Consider the following 16462-nt stretch of genomic DNA (forward strand, 5'->3'; position numbering starts at 1 on the left):
GAACTATGGCATTTTACTTTCGGTATTCAGGAAACGTTTCTCCGAGTTCGACGACCTCTTCAGGATCCTCCATAACGACGATATGCGTGTTTAGAGAGATAGGATGCGACCAACCTGTCGCGACATGGGGACGAAGTGACGACACCTCCCGGGTATCGGTCATGCTCATGCATAGTAGTAGCAGCAATCAGAACCGAAGTAAGAGAATCGGCAGGTAGCGATAGTTCGACCTTCGTCCGTCTCCGTCTTGCCCGTTCTTCGTTTCACGCTTTATCCAGGTCATTAACTCGTCGCTTGTAAAAGGAATTATTTATGGCTTTGTTTTTTTTTTTCGTTGTACGGTCGACGGGATATATTCGTTTTGCATTCTGAAGGTGACGTTATGGTTATTGTTCGGGCTGATGAGGAAACCGGTTCTTTTTTTTTCTTCTCTAGTTCGTATTACCATAGCGGCAACTGTACCCGTTCTACCGGATCGCGAGACGCGTTGGAAAGATTGCGAAGGATTGGAAAAAATCGACTTGCGATAGGTCAGACGTGGACGTATCGAGAGTAGAAAGAATTATCGCCAAGTGGGATGTGGAGTTTCCAACGCAACGTCATAGATGGCGATACTAGTCTCTACTGGGCTGATTGTGTTAGATGAATTTGCTGAAAACCGCGAAATTGCCTTTTTTGATAGGTTTATTATTCGATGTGATAAATCTGAGCTTCAGATTAGTTGTGGTAGAATTTTTTTCGGCCTCTAAAACTTATTACACCCGTAGAAAAACGAGAATATATCACACACTTACGTGGATAGTTTTCCGAATCGTCGCTAATTTACATCGAAATGTGTGTGTGTAGATAACCGACGATAGAACTTTCTCCGCGCAAGGTCAGCAGAGGACAAACATCGGAGATACCTATCATAAAAACGCAACTGTGATATCGCAACCGAGCGAACGCGAAGAGGTCAACGATCTCCGTTATCCGGCAAAAGAACCTTCTAATAATATTCGTTTCCTTTCAATTTCTAACTGCCAACTAACGATCTACAAACGTGCCAAATCTGATGATAATTGGCGGTATGGAGATAAAATGTAGGCTGGGTCAAGATGTACTGATTCAATAAAAAATCCATTGTTTTCTTTCCATTCAACCACGTGTTCGATGAAAGTCGAGTAGACGTGGATTTTTGACAGTTGACGTTTCGACAGATGACAGATGAGGTTATAAGTATCGAATTAATATTTCAGACTGCGTCTATTGACTGCTCAGGAAACCACTCAATACAGGGTGTTCCGTCCCAGACGAGCCACCACATAGTGATTGGAAAAATTTCACGAAACACGTCGAATGATTTTGTTTGGGGGACATCTTTTGATCTTTATTTGAGGCTTGAACAAGCAACCCCCTGAGAGCGGGCGCTTAAACCCCTCAAGATTGAATAGAGGAGAGTGGTTGAGAGATTCGAAAGGTCTTTGAAGCCTCTCTACAACGGTGTACGTACAGGGTGGGCAAAAATTGTTGTCTACCGAGGGGATCTCGACAACTATAAGAGCTAGAAGAAAACGGATGACATATTTCCGAAATCTTTTTCAGAGAAACAAAGAATGGTAAAAAATGAGATAGTGAATATTTTCTGTTATGAGAGTCTTCGTAACGGTTTTAAATAAAAAAATCAGCTGACTATAACTAGAAACTTCAGCACGATGCTATCTGGAAGGGAAGGTTCAAAAACCACGTTAGGGGTTGGTGCTGAATATATGGGGGGAGCAGCAAGTGTATAGGGTGTCCCAAATTCGATGTCCAGTGAGAGAATATCGGAAATTAGAACAGCTAGAGTAAAACCGAGGATACGTTTCCTAGCTCTTTTTCAGAGAAACAAAGAATTGTGAAAACCGTAGCCTCCAATGACCCTTCGTTTTCGAGTTATTGATAAAATTGAGATTTTGACGAGTTCGAAAAGTTGTCATAGCTTTTTTATCTTCGAAGTTACAGATCTGAAACTTGAACCTTCTACAGGAACTTTCATACGTAGAATCTACCGACAAAGAATTTTTTTCCAATTCAAAAATGAGTATTTGAAAAAATGAATTTGCCTAATAATTCGGAATCTAGAAAAATTTTGGGCTCGTCAGTGGATTCTACGTGAAAATGTGCCTCAAGTTTCAGATCTGTAACTTCAAAGACAAAAAAGTTATGGAAACTTTTCAAAATCTAATTTTTTTCTAATAACTTAAAAACGAAGAGGTTACTTTGTTTCTCTGAAAAGGAACTCGGAAATGTGTCGTCGGTTTCACTCTTGCTATTCTTGTTTCCGAGATAATCTCAGTAGACAACGAATTTTGCCCACCCTGTACATACGAAAAACGTAATTTTGATGAACCGTTTTCGCCAAGTATCAATTTTTGCAGCTCACATGAGCCACCTTGAATATTCTGGTTATTTTCACAATGTACAAACCCATTTTTGTTAAGCCCTTTACACAAACGGCAATCTACCGTCGAATTCCCAATACAGAGTGAGCATTATTTGAACTGGGGTCGTTGTGGCTGCGACCATGTAGATATTTTGTTCTCTACAGAGTGAGTAAAAAGTAACGCACAGAATTCATAAATATTTTGCCACGTAAACGTTAAGCTGGACTTGAAATCCAGCGATACGTGTCCGAAGCTGTGCGCGTGCCCAAGGACGCTCGAAAGAGGCGCCACTGAAGAAGAAACGCACGCGCATCGTCCACTCACCTTATCGAAGAGGCTATCCTCTCGTTGTGCCTCTCCTGCATCATGCGCTGCTGCTCCCTCTCCATCATCTCCTCGCCGTGGTGGGCGTTCTGCTGCTGCTGCTGCTGCGACGCGGCCGCAGCGAGCAGGTGCGACGAGGGCAGATTGTAGGGCGCCTTCCACAGCATGTCCGGTATGTGATGGGCGGGCGCGTACATGTTGGGCGCCAGATGCGAGTGCAACGGGCGCGGATGCGGACTGATCATGGACGGCGGCGGATAGAGGGAGGCCGTCGGGACGCTCGAGGTGGCGGGCGGCCCGGACGACGTCGGCGAGCCCTGATGCGACGACATCAGCAGCAGGGACTGGTGCTGTACGCTGTCCACGTGACGGACCTGCGGCGGCTCCGCCAGGCTGGGATCCCTCCAAACCGGCGCGGTCGCGCGGTTATGCTGGTGGTTCAGCGGCGAACGCGAGCTGCTCGCGTTGTAATCCTGCTGGCCCAAGACGAACAGGGGCGATCGGTTGAACGGCGACCGGTTCGACCGTCCCAAGACTAGGTGCGTGTTGGCGACGTCGTCCGTTGAGCTGAGCGCGCTTGAACGGGATCCACACCGCTCATCGCCGCTGCCTGAACGCAGGGAGCTTAGACCGGAGTCTGAGCGGTCGTCCGGGTAGCGGGTGTCTGGGACATCCATCCTGTACGGCGAAGACGAGGAGCGGAACGTACCGTCATCGTGGTCGATGGTCGAGGGGTTGTTATCTCTCGGATTAGCCACTATAGCACACTGTAGAGACGCACTTTCGGTTATCGGGTTTTCTCACGTCGGACACTCTACGATCATAGTAATCACCATGTGCACTTTTTTTTTTTTTTCGATCACAATTATTCTCACATATCACACTTGTCGTTGTCGCTGTTGCTCTGTGACCATTTCCTCTGTGTGGAACGGTTATTGCACGATCCGGAACCTGAAACAGAGATAGATCGTTGAAAATTACGTAAACAACTATAGATCTCGAGATTGTAAAACTCTCAGACTTGACTTCATATTATAACCAGTGCGGCCCTGTTCCTTCTAGAAAGTACCAGGGCCTATATAAGCCCAGCGGAGGAGCAGGGCAGGACAGTAAGGTTTACAGTGCAAGCAGAGAGTGGAAATAAATACTAGGGATATAGTTATTATTATTAGGATAATTGTAAATAAATGGTCTCAATCTATTAAGACTTCAATTAAGTGAAGAAAACTTTAGAATAAATTGAATTTATTTAGCCGACACAAGATTAATGAAGATCAAACGAATAAAGTAAATAACCAAATGTGGAGTTTATAAACAAACTTATAATATCCATTATTATTCAATACATTTTGAATATTTGTTCGACTATACTGCATTCAGATTTATTTTAGCAGTCGGTTGGCCATGAAATAATTTTCTCAAGTTTTTGTAACCAGAACCGAGTAAGGTTGGCACTCATGAAATGTCGTTAATGTCATAACGCCGTTGCCACAACTAATATCAATTTTTATTACGAAAATGCCGAAAGTGATTGAAAAAAGAGACAGGGTTTCAGGAAGTGCTATTTAGAATTCAAGTCCGCTCATTCAAATAGTTATACCCTGATATTCTAAAATCCACAGTACGTCAGACGGTAGCGAACATATTCAATGTAAGTGAATTTGAATAATGTTTCATCTAAAAGACTTATATTTCAGCTGAGTATTTCCACAATTAGAAAGATTGTGAATGAAGAGGATGACAAAGAATTTCCTTCTATTGGGAGACCCAAAAAAGTGGTAGCATTTGAAGATTTTATGTTTGAGAGAATTAATGCGAAAAGTTTACTACAGGATTTTCGATTAATGTCATCGTAGAATAAGTTCCCGAAAATTGATTTTTCTATTTTTCATTCGACTTGTCCTATACATTGTAAATGTCTCAAGGTACCAATAAATACCTAATTATTATTATTATATCAATGCATTAAGATGATCAGCCACAAATACGCGGCAGTTGTCCTGTTAATTGTTTATCCATGTGAAATTTTTGTTCAAAGGTGAAGTTCATCTTGATTGAAACTTCCTTTAATTCCTTTTACTTATATTGATGCAAGATGATTTTTGTTGAAGAATTTAACATTCTTGTAATCATTTGTTAATTCCTTCGGGAGATACCCATTCCCAACCACTGCATCATATGCATTTCATCTTCGGATTAATAATTTTGAAATCTACAATTGATGTAACGTATTCAAACTTTAGCCAAAGAAGATAACTAACATTAACTCTCCTCAAGCTAGTGCATATTATGATATTATACTGATATCTTGTATTTTCCATGCAAATAACTGGATTTGGTATGCCTTCAATCAGTTTGTATAAACTTCATTTATCTTCAATACATATTTTTCGAAGAGATTCTAGATTGTGATAAAATACGTAATAACAGTAATTTTTACGTAGAACGGGCAACATAGCGCTGATTTAAAACCCAAAAATGTTTTGACAAGCTTCATAACCCCACATTTTCGTACTATACAGAGTGAAATGTGTCAAATTTCCATGGCCAACCGAGTGCTAAAATAAAAGTGAATGGAGTATAGTAGTTTAGTTTTTACGCCACTTCAGTTGCCAGCATAAAACGAACAAACAAACTGAAAAAGACCCTAAAATAAAACTAAGTTTTCTATGAAAATTGCATGTGGAATAAAGAAAAAAGGGGAGAATGAAGTTTTTGAAAACATCAAGGAATATAGATTTCAGTATGCACTCACAGAAAAGGTCCTTTCGTTTGCATAAAAAGTGTAGCACTTTTCTACACTCGATTCGATTTACACCAGTGTAAAGGCAGTATAGTTTATCCACACATAGTCAAAAGGAGATGTAGATAAACTACACCTCCACTACGCTGGTGCAAATTCAATCAGCACACGAATACTAAAATCGTGTGTAGAAGGGTGCTACACTTTTTATGCAAACGAAACGACCTATATTTAATAAAAAGTTTTCTTGCGCTATTTATATAATTCAACAACAAATCCTCCAATTGGTAGTTGCTCTGACCGTTCTGGAAATTACCATATCTAGTTTGATTTGTACCTGCTCTGAAATTACTCTGAATGATCTGGAAATTATTAACACCCACTCTAGATTTCAAGGAGAAAAGTTGAATTCTTGTATATAAAGGGTGAGTCTTTTTTCGTGAACCATTTCTTCCGATTCGATCCTGATAAAAAGATATAGCCATTTAGAATTTTCATAATGAGCTGTGCTCATTATGAAAAATAACCTTCAGAATAACGAGCTGACTCTGTGACACTACACATCTGTGGATCTTTCAAACAGAGTTGTATTCAGCCAAAGTACCCGATTTTCCGAATTTCACAGAAAATTTTTAATTTTTGAACATCAAATCGCTCGAAAACGCAGCATTATACGAGAAAATATAAGGAATACTTTTATTTCAAAAAACGTTCAAATATTCATTAGATAGAGTCCAACTTAGTTTCAAGAGTTGGGTTCTTCGAATTTTTGGTATTTTTATGCTAAGTAATGGTCATAATCAGAAAACTTTAAGACGTGGGTGATATCTTGTGTTCGAAAAAGATTCATCAAATAAATGAAAAACTATATTCCGAAATTCATTTCATTCGATAAAACCGTTTGTGAGATAGAACTAAAATAACAATTTTCTGAGGTTCTTCAACACCCTGTATCTTCTAAACCGAGCTGATTCCGAAAAAATGGTAAAATAAAAAAGTATTTCATTTGACCTCCAGAATCTACTGTCAAAATATTTGTAAATTGAGATTGACGAGAAACAAACAAAATTTACAAAAAGTTAACGAACATTTGCATCACTCGAAAATAACCTCGATTTCACAGCATCATCCTCAATCAGCCTTCGAGAACATCACTTTCATACGCCACTTTGATCACTCGATTACTCCAATTAACGATTAACGTTCCTACCAAATACCCTGGATAGTACTGAGAGAACATCGCGTTACTTTGTTAATGAGAGAGCTCGATAACCTTTATCTATGCCTGACGATAACGAGGTTATCTCGGTTTATTCGAACAAACAATATCGCCAAAAAATTAACTTATCTGAGAAATTTCAGCGAATCAAACAAACGTTGCACTGGTCGCGCACGCAGCCGTGTGAATAAAATACGATACCTAACGTCGCTAAATTAATTAAATATGGCGATAAATCCAGAACGGGGCCCTGATTTTGTTTGCCAAATAAACAATCGTGAACCGCTTGAACCCAGAGAGATATCTTCCATATTTTGTTCGATAACGGTGTTTATTATAAAGCCCGTTTGCAACAGCCGAGAATTCTCTGGAGAATTCTCTACAAAATTCTCGCAAGAAAAGGGCGGAGCCTATTTAGTACGCAACTGAACAGAGAATTCTACCGAAAGTGTGTATGCAACGGTACATAATTCACGGCGCATGAAATCTCGAGTAAATTTTCTAGAGAATTCTCGGCTGTTGCAAACGGGCTTTAGAAACGAATAGATCGTTTGTTGTTACGTGAAATGTTTAACGCTGAATGTGAGGGCATACCTGATACACGCACTTCTCAATGACGCGAATCATTCGATATAAATTAAACTTGGTACGTTAACCACACACAAGTATCTAAACCGTCGGTGATGAAATTATCTGTTCATTCGAATGAAACTGGATGCTTTCGTATCATTCCAGATTCCATCGGCTAACATATGTTCGCGTTTAAAAATAGCTCTTAGACGTGTTAGGTCATTAATTCTGATTATACACAATCTCCCGCATATACATATCCTCCTCTGGAAGATACGTATAAATAACTTTGAAATTCAAATGACAAGGTGACTTTCGATCGGTAGGATCAATTCCTCGGCTCTTAAATTGCAACATACAATCGATCATGGTTCATTTCTTTCGATGCTGAACGTTTCTCGTCTGCACACAGGTCAACTGGTTGTGTTTTTGAGGTACCCGATTTGGTTGTTTCGTTAAATTACACCCTGTGAATTTTCGGCATTCTTTCTCTTCCGTTTCGTATTTCACATTGAATTTTGTATTGTAGATTTACAGATGATGAGTCAAGTTAGACTGTCTTGAACAGATAGGTATTGTTTAGTCTATGTACAATTTCGGTTGAACGATCTATTTTTCAATTTACTATTTAGTAATCAATTTTTGGAATCTGAGTTGGTTGTGCTTTGAACTTGAAGGGAATAACTGACGATAAATGGGTCGATAGGGTCGAGAAATCAAAGTTCAAATTAAATGTGTACACTGATATCGCCATAGGATTCTTTGTAGACAGAAACGAATATTTTGTAAACTAATGCCAGGGTGATGAAACTTTTGTTTTCGCATGGATTGAAAAATATCGAGTTATCGTGAGGCACAGAAAAATCAAATACAGAACACAAATTGTGAAAGGAATAATCATTACAGTATTTGGAGAGCTGTCTAATAATTTCACATTCTAGTTATTCAAGTTAATCTGAAAAGTTTATCAGTTTGGCGATGATTCGGCTCAGATCTATGCTTTCTCATTGAATCAACATCCGAAATTCAGAGTCTTTAAGATATTTGTCCACAATACTTAACTCAAATTGAGCTCTCAATTTCAGTTCATAGTTTTTCATGAAAAAATGGCGACTCTGGTACAATGAGTACAATGTGGTACAATATTCTGTGAGTCCAATCGATGCTTTGTGATCGCTACCGATCAAACTTCCGTCAAAACTGACGTTAACCTATTTAGCATAATCTGACATTTCTCGTGAAATCGATTGTCGAAACTTCGATGTCCGTCCATAGATTAACTTGAAAATTCTCTGTTCGATGTGTCTGACAGGAAATAAATAAATTTAGAGAAACGTCAAAATTTTCTAGCTATTTCAAGATCGTCTTAGGGTGTCATCTGAAGAAAATTCGGTTCTTCGTGATTCGACATAGGCAATATCTAAACTTTCACGACGTTTTACTCCAGAAAAAGTGAAAATTCCGATTTTTCTCTGACTTCCACACAATTTTTGGGCACTTTACGATTACAAGTCGAAAACTGTTGAACTGATTCCTAGAGTGTGGTATATTGTTGAAATTGTCTTTGTTAGGAGTCTCTTTAAGATACTGGGCGTGTCATTCGAAATAAAAAAGTGATATGCTGTTTCCGGTAGTGTTACGTCATGACCCATATTTTGAACGATGAAAATACTTAGTAAGTTTGTGGCAATTTATATCAATATGATATATAAATGAATTTAGAGACAGTTGTCATAATTTTTGCTCTCCGAAAAATAGAAACTGTTGAATAGACGCATTCAAAACGTTGGTCCTTCGAGCCGGATTTGAATGAGAATCTTTGCTCTTCGAGAAATATAAACTGTTGAATAGACGCATTCAGCAAGTACATTGGTCCTTCGAACCGGATTTGAACCAAAATTTTCGCTCTCCGAGGAATAGAAACTGTTCGGCAGTTACAGGTAGACAAAAGTCGGTTTTCTATGAGAATACTCAGCTCATTAACGCTGGTTCTCACTTCTAGTAGACGTATCGCCCTGTATAGTACCCAAACTGCATCACGCTCGATTTCTATCAGTGCTAAATCATCGAGACCCCTTGGAATCCCTTTCCAACAACGAATACCTCCGCCGGGAATGCCACCCTAATAACTGTAAATTCACAAGTGTATACCGCGGATAAATAGGTCAGCAGCCTCCGACAGAGGACCCTTCCTATCGATCACAAAGCGATTTCGTCCCCCCGTTTTCGCCCAACCCTCTTCGGCATTCTGCACATAGCGTTGACCCCTTTTCGAATCACGTGTGTATGTGGGGGTCCTTCTTCTTCTACTTCTACTTCCCTACCGCGCCGGCGATCGATAACAGTCTGAAATCCTCGAGAGGGGCTCGGACGGAGAAAGAGGGAGCGATGAGGAATTCGGTAAAAATAGAACGGTGTAATATGAAGTTTGGCGAATCGGGGAAGGATTCAACCTGTACGATTTTGAACACCGGTTGATGTCGAGTACGAGAGATTTGGATTTAATTCCGATAGTACGAGGATATATCGAAAAATTCTTAGCCTACCATAGGACCAAACAATATTTCAATGTCAAAATATTTTATTACTCAACATATTCTCCTCTTAATTGGAAACATTTATTACAGCGAACCTGCAACGTCTCTAGACCTTTCAAAAACAATGTTTCTCCTTGCTCTGCAAACCAGACCTCCACAGCTTTTATTACCTCTTCGTTGGAACAAAATTTGCGACCTTTTAAACTTTTTTTTCCGTTGTGGAAAGAGATGATAGTCGGATGAGGCCAAATCTGGTGAATAAGGGGGTTGTTCTAGTAATCCAAACCCTAAATCACGAATTTTTTGCATGGCAACATGAGATTTGTGTGCAGGGTCGTTGTCTTGCAAAACAAAACACCTTTGGATAGCTTTACGCGTCGTTTCTCTTTAATTTTTTCCCGTAGAGTGGTCAGTAATGTCGAATAGTAATCTCCGGTTATTGTTCCACCCTTATCCAAAAAGTCAATCATGATTACTCTATGGCAACCCCAAAAAACTGAAGCAAGAACTCTTCCAGCAGATTTTTGGACACGAAACTTTTTAGGTCTTGGAGAACCAGAGTGTCGCCATTCCATCGATTGTTGCTTTGTTTCTGGATGGTAGAAATGTATCCAAGTCTCATTCATAGTAACAATTCGGTTCAAGAAGTCTACATCGTTTTCAAATCGAGCACAGATCGAACGCGATGCTTCTACCCTTGTACGCTTTTGGTCGCAATTGGGGATCTATTTTGCAGCAATTTTTCTCATGTCCAAATTGACGTGAACTATATGATGAACGCGTTCGTATGACTAGATATCAATACATACTCGTAAGAATAGTCAACATTGGATCAGATATAAAACGTGATCTCGTGAATCTTAACATTGTGATTTTTCTGTGTGGTTAAAAGAAGACAACCTCATATAATGTGGTAACGCTCTTCAAATTAAATTCCACGAATAACAATTGATAAAAACATTGCGTGGCTGTGTTGACCCAGTTCGTCGGACGCATACAAACTGCGCTAATCAGGACCGTTAAAAACAAACATCTCTCTTTGTTTTGGACCGATCCGAGAAAACAATTCGCCTATTGTTCTATCGTTATTTAAAAACTGCGATTCCAATGGTCCTTCAAGACCATCTTTTCACCTATAACGTTGTCAGACATCAAGGAAACGCAAAACAAAATGATACGTCTATCATTAGAATCGATTCGAATACAAATATCTGATTTCCTCGATGAAGGAAAGAGAGAAACGACGAAAAATTCAATCACATAACGTTCGAGTATCTAGAATATCGCATAATTCTTCTTTTTCAACGGCGATCGAAGTCATCTGACCAGTCTTCGCCAAACTTGATCGTTTTCTTTGCGAGCATTCCGATAATTCCAGTTTTGGATTCTTGAGAAACTACCTTCGAGTTAAAACGAGTTCTGCAAGTCGCACCGCCAACACTTTTACCCGTGGTAAAGACTGGAATATGCCAGTCACATGGAATGATAATATCGGTCTTTCTTTCGTAACTGGAAGGCCGTAGATTTTTCTATCGAAGTAGTACATACCAAAAATATCTTTCTTCGTAAACTAACAAAAGCCACACGTCCACTAATTCACTTCACGTACTTGCCAAACCCGAACCTCGTAAACAAACGTGAAACCACCACTGGTCGAGATGATACGGAACCGTAACGTCGGAATACGAAATACCATTTCACAGTCCGATGGTCCCGGGCGTAAAAACAGACTGAGAGAGCCACCGGGAGAGTCGAGAATCGACGAACAACAAGGCCGGGTCCTTGGACGCGTCCAACACACGCGGAGGGACGATAAAACGCCGCTCCGTCCGAGCCGTTTCGGACCTGCTGCTGACCGGTACGATTTTCGGAGCCGGTAAAAACGCGGACTAGGCGTGATCGTTTTAACTTCCTTTCGTGCCGGGATGGACGGTTCTCGTATTTCGCGGAATGTGCTGCGAAAAAACGAACATCTAAAAGGCGTTTCCGATTGCGCCAGGTCGGCGGGGTGTTTTTCGATGATGCAGCATCGGTTGTTAGGTGCTGAATCGTATTTTATATCTTTTTTCTTGGCCTTGAGCCCGGGCATGTGACTCTAAGGAGAAAAATGCCAAAAGAAATGTACCCTTTTTGTCACGAGTCATTCTATCGAAATTTATACACGTGGTGAATATTTTCTGTTATAAGAGTCTTCGTAACGGTTTAAATAAAAAAAAATCAGTTGGGTATAACTAGAAACTTCAACACGATGCTATGTGGAAGGGATGGTTCAAAAACCACGCTAGGGGTTGGTGCGGAATATACAGGGTGTTCCAAATTTGATGTCCAGTGAGGGAATCTCGGAAAATGGAAGAGCTAGAGCAAAACCGAGCTCTTTTTCAGAGAAACAAAGAATTGTGAAAACCGTAGCCTCCTAAGATTCTTCGTTTTTGAGTTATCAGCAAAAATTGAGATTTTGACGATTTCGAAAAGTTTTCATAACTTTTCCGTCTTTAAAGTGAAACTTGAACTTTCTACAGTAACTTTTATACGTAGAATCTACTGACAAACGATTTTTTTCCAATTCAAAAATAACGAATTCAATGAAAGTTGGCATTTGAAAAAATAAATTTGCCTAATAATTCGGAATCTAGAAAAATATTGGGCTCGTCAGTGAATTCTACGTGAAAATGTGCCTGTGGAAGGTATAAGTTTCGGATCTGTAACTTCAAAGACTGTTAAAAACTCAGAAATGGGGGATCGCAGGAGGCTACGGTTTTCACCATTCTTAGTTTCTCGGAAAGAGGGCTAGGAAATGGGTCATCTGTTTTGCTCCTTCTATTCTATAGTTTCCGAGTGGGCATCGAATTTGGGACACCCTGTACACTAGGCTTCCTTGGGGAACTGGAAAGAAACCATCAAGGATTTGAAATAGTTATTCATTCTGAGAGTACTTCTATGTCGTCGACACAAAATTGATATGGAAGTGACGAAAGAAACTCAATGAAATAAGTCAGAACAACAAGGTCTCTTTGGTCTGTTCATTCTGGAATCAAAGGAAACTTAGAGACCAATAAACACGCCAGAAAGGGAGAATAAACGCCACGTACTGGCTCAGAGCCTTTCTGTGGTGTAGGGAAATGCACTATCAAAAGAGAAACATTCTGGAGTTTAGATTCCCAAATCGGAGCCTTGACAGATGATATTCGATCTAGTTACTTCCCACATTTCCCAAAACGACTAAAATGTAATCATCTGTCAAAAATGACAGCCACCTGTCAAAAATGACAGTTAACTGTAAAAATGACAGTTATCTGTCAAAAATGACAGTTATCTGTCAAAATGACAGTTATCTGTCAAAAATGACAGTTATCTGTCAAAATTACAGTTATCTGTCAAAAATGACAGTTGTCAAAAATGACAGTTGTCAAAAATGACAGTTATCTGTCAAAAATGACAGTTATCTGTCAAAAATGACAGCCATGTGTCAAAAATGACAGCACTCTTTTCGTGAGACCACAGAAAATCGACGCGCCTAACAACAAGGATACCTTCCGGGGTTTTTCTCCACGCTCGCCCACTTCCGCAAGTAATTTTCCCCGAACAAACAACGCCGCAATCGATATCGACGACGCGTTCGGAAATTTTTCATTAATCCGAGCCCCGATAACCGCTCGCTATTTGTTCGACGATGAATCAGACTCGCTATTTTCGCCGTACGCAAATATCCGTACAGCCGATAACCGACTTCTTCATGTAAACACCGAGAGAGACGGGGTCCGCGCTTATCGTCCTGACCTTAATCTACGGGGAGAATTCGTGTGGAGGCGACGTTGTCGGGTTTCTACGAAAGTCCGGGCGGGGGTTGTGTTTAATCGATCGGCGGGCGATGTGGGGGTGTAGACGTCGACGTGAACTTTGAGGGGGTTTCGCGTACAGGAACTTTTGGTTTATCGCTGCTGTTCGATTTACCGGAAGTCGTTGACCCTATTATGGGGACTTGCCGAGAGGGGATTGAATATCGATGAAGAAAAACGGCGGTTTACTGAATAAAACACTCGGAATTGAGTTGGGTCGATAAAGATATTAGAGGTTGCAACATCAACTATCATTATCTTTTTATGTGAAACATTCATTGATAACTATCGAGTAGGTACATAATGTGGAATAATTTCACGATACTCTGATTACAAGTAATGCATTTGTTGCCAAGTCGTGATACGTTGGTTATGAATTAATTATACGTTGGAAAAAATTAAGGATGATAATGAATGTGAACCACCTAATTTTCAGGCCATACGTGACCTTCAGATTGTTATTTGATAGAGAATTCCATAATCTTTCACGAGGTGGTTTATTTTGTGGTGTTTTTATGAGCAATAATGATTAGATGAAGCTATGAATATACGAGGATGTATTGATATCCAGTTAGCACAGACCAGTTCCATGCATAAAAAATATTGCGTTACCATAGAAACGTACAATAACTCATTAGAAGTGTCAGTGTGAAGTTTGAGGTCAAAAAAGTAAACCAGAGTTACGCAATAAATTAAAAGAAAGAAGATGTCCACCGAAATTGTGAAAATTGGAGCCATCATCAAGTACCTGTATTTAAAAGGGTTAAGAGGTGAGCAGATTTACGAAGATGCTAAATACCCTTGGTGATCAATGTCCTTCGTATGCGACCGTGAAAAATTGGACTGCAAGCTTCGAAAGAGGTAAATTTTCCATTGAAGATGATGACCGATCGGAAAAGCCAGTTTCTGTGTCAGTCCCCGAAAATATCGATGCAGTTCATGACATGATTTTATCAGACCGTCGAATTGGGCTAAGACGGATATCTGAAGCACTGAATATTTCATACGAAAGCGTTCATCATATAGTTCACGTCAATTTGGACATGAGAAAATTGCTGCAAAATGGATCCCCAAATGTTTCAATGGCGTGCGACCAAAAGCGTGCAAGGGTAGAAGCATCGCGTTCGATCTGTGCTCGATTTGAAAACGATTTAGATTTTCCAAACCGAATTGTTACTACGGATGAGACTTGGGTACATATCTACGATCCAGAAACAAAGCAACAATCGATGGAATGGCGACACTCTGGTTCTCCAAGACCTAAGAAGTTTCGTGTCCAAAAATCTGCTGGAAAAGTTCTTGCTTCAGTTTTTTGGGATTGCCATGGAGTTATCATGATTGATTTTTTGGATAAGGGTAGAACAATAACCGGAGATTACTATTCGACATTACTGACCACTCTACAGGAAAAAATTAAAGAGAAAAGATGCGGGAAGCTATCCAAAAGTGTTTTGTTTTTAAAGGACAACGCCCCTGCACACAAATCTCATGTTGCCATGCAAAAAATTCGTGATTTAGGGTTTGATTTACTAGAACACCCCCCTTATTCACCAGATTTGGCCTCATCCGACTATCATCTCTTTCCTCAACTGAAAAAAATGTTTAAAGGTCGTAAATTTTCTTCCAACGAGGAGGTCATAAAAGCTATAGAGGTCTGGTTTGCAGAGCAAGAAGAAAAATTAATTTTGAAAGGTCTAAAGACGTTGCAGGTTCGCTGTAATAAATGTATCCAATTAAGAGGAGAATATGTTGAGTAATAAAACATTTTGACATTGAAATTTTGTTCGGTTCTATAGTAGGCTAAGAATTTCTCAATATATCCTCGCAATTCGAATACAGAGTGAACCCTTTCGCGTCTTCACCTATAGCAACGTCAACGACAGTTAAAAATCACACGAATCTCGTCATAATCCGAACTATCGGTCTAAAATCGGAAATGATAAACCCTCCAGTGAGAGACGACGGTCAGATAGTACGAGTATCTGTCGCCCCGACCGACGAGAGAGCGTGAATAAAACATGAGGGGGCGGTCTGGAACGAGCGGCAGGACCGGTTCCAGGCCGGCAGGGGACCGGTATATCGGCGGAGAGCGGAATGCTCGCTCTTAATTACATCCGCCATGCGACGAACAGTCGCCCCCCTCGCTCTCTCCGCGACCGACGGACTCGCAGTTGTCCGTACGGTATCACGATTTTTACTCCGTCCGTACATACGGCGGTCCCTCATTTTCCTCCTTTTTTTTTTTTGTTCGACTCGATTCGACCCGAGAGGGAACCGGTCCTCGTGTACACCTTCCTAGGAATTATTTATGGCGCGTTCGGTTTCATTCGAGTTCTTTGTGATCCGATACATATTCACGTAGGGGAGAATTTCGTCTACCGCGTTCCGATAATGACTTGCGAAGTTTGAACGACGTGAATAAAGGGGCTATTATGATATCCTTCGGTTTCTTGAGGAATCTCATCAAAGAATTTTTGTATTTGGACCTACAAACAGGCTCGCAATATGGAATAGAAACAGTCTACTTCACACAATCAAGACTCACACTTAACTGACAATGATGTGGGATCTCTGGTCCCCCTGTGTTTTCACACCAGCAAGTTATACTTCATTCACTTTTATTTTAGCAGTCGGTTGGCCATGGAAATTTGACACATTTCACTCTGTATAGTACAAAAATGTGGGGTTATGAAGCTTGTCAAAACATTTTTGGGTTTTAAATCAACGCTATGTTGCCCGTTCTACGTAAAAGTTTCTGTTATTACGTATTTTATTACAATGTCGAATCTCTTCGGAAAATATGTGACGAACATAATTGAAGTTTATAC

General features: G+C 40.2%; 1 protein-coding gene across 4 annotated transcripts in view; it reads right to left on the reverse strand.

Moving 5' to 3' along the window:
- Positions 1-16462, reverse strand: part of LOC123318836 (lysine-specific demethylase 3B) — a 54636-nt gene that overhangs the window by 18724 nt on the left and 19450 nt on the right. For 2 of the 4 annotated variants that reach the window (XM_044905591.1, XM_044905588.1), the window contains exon 2: positions 2730-3680. In XM_044905591.1, coding sequence (XP_044761526.1) covers positions 2730-3406 — 677 coding nt within the window. In that variant the 5' untranslated portion in view covers positions 3407-3680. Of the gene's footprint in view, positions 1-2729; positions 3681-6560; positions 6734-16462 lie in introns of those variants that run through there. The other 2 variants (XM_044905590.1, XM_044905589.1) reach the window with 2 other exon arrangements.

The sequence above is a fragment of the Coccinella septempunctata genome, chromosome 8, assembly GCF_907165205.1.
Source record: "Coccinella septempunctata chromosome 8, icCocSept1.1, whole genome shotgun sequence".
Lineage (NCBI taxonomy): Eukaryota > Metazoa > Arthropoda > Insecta > Coleoptera > Coccinellidae > Coccinella > Coccinella septempunctata.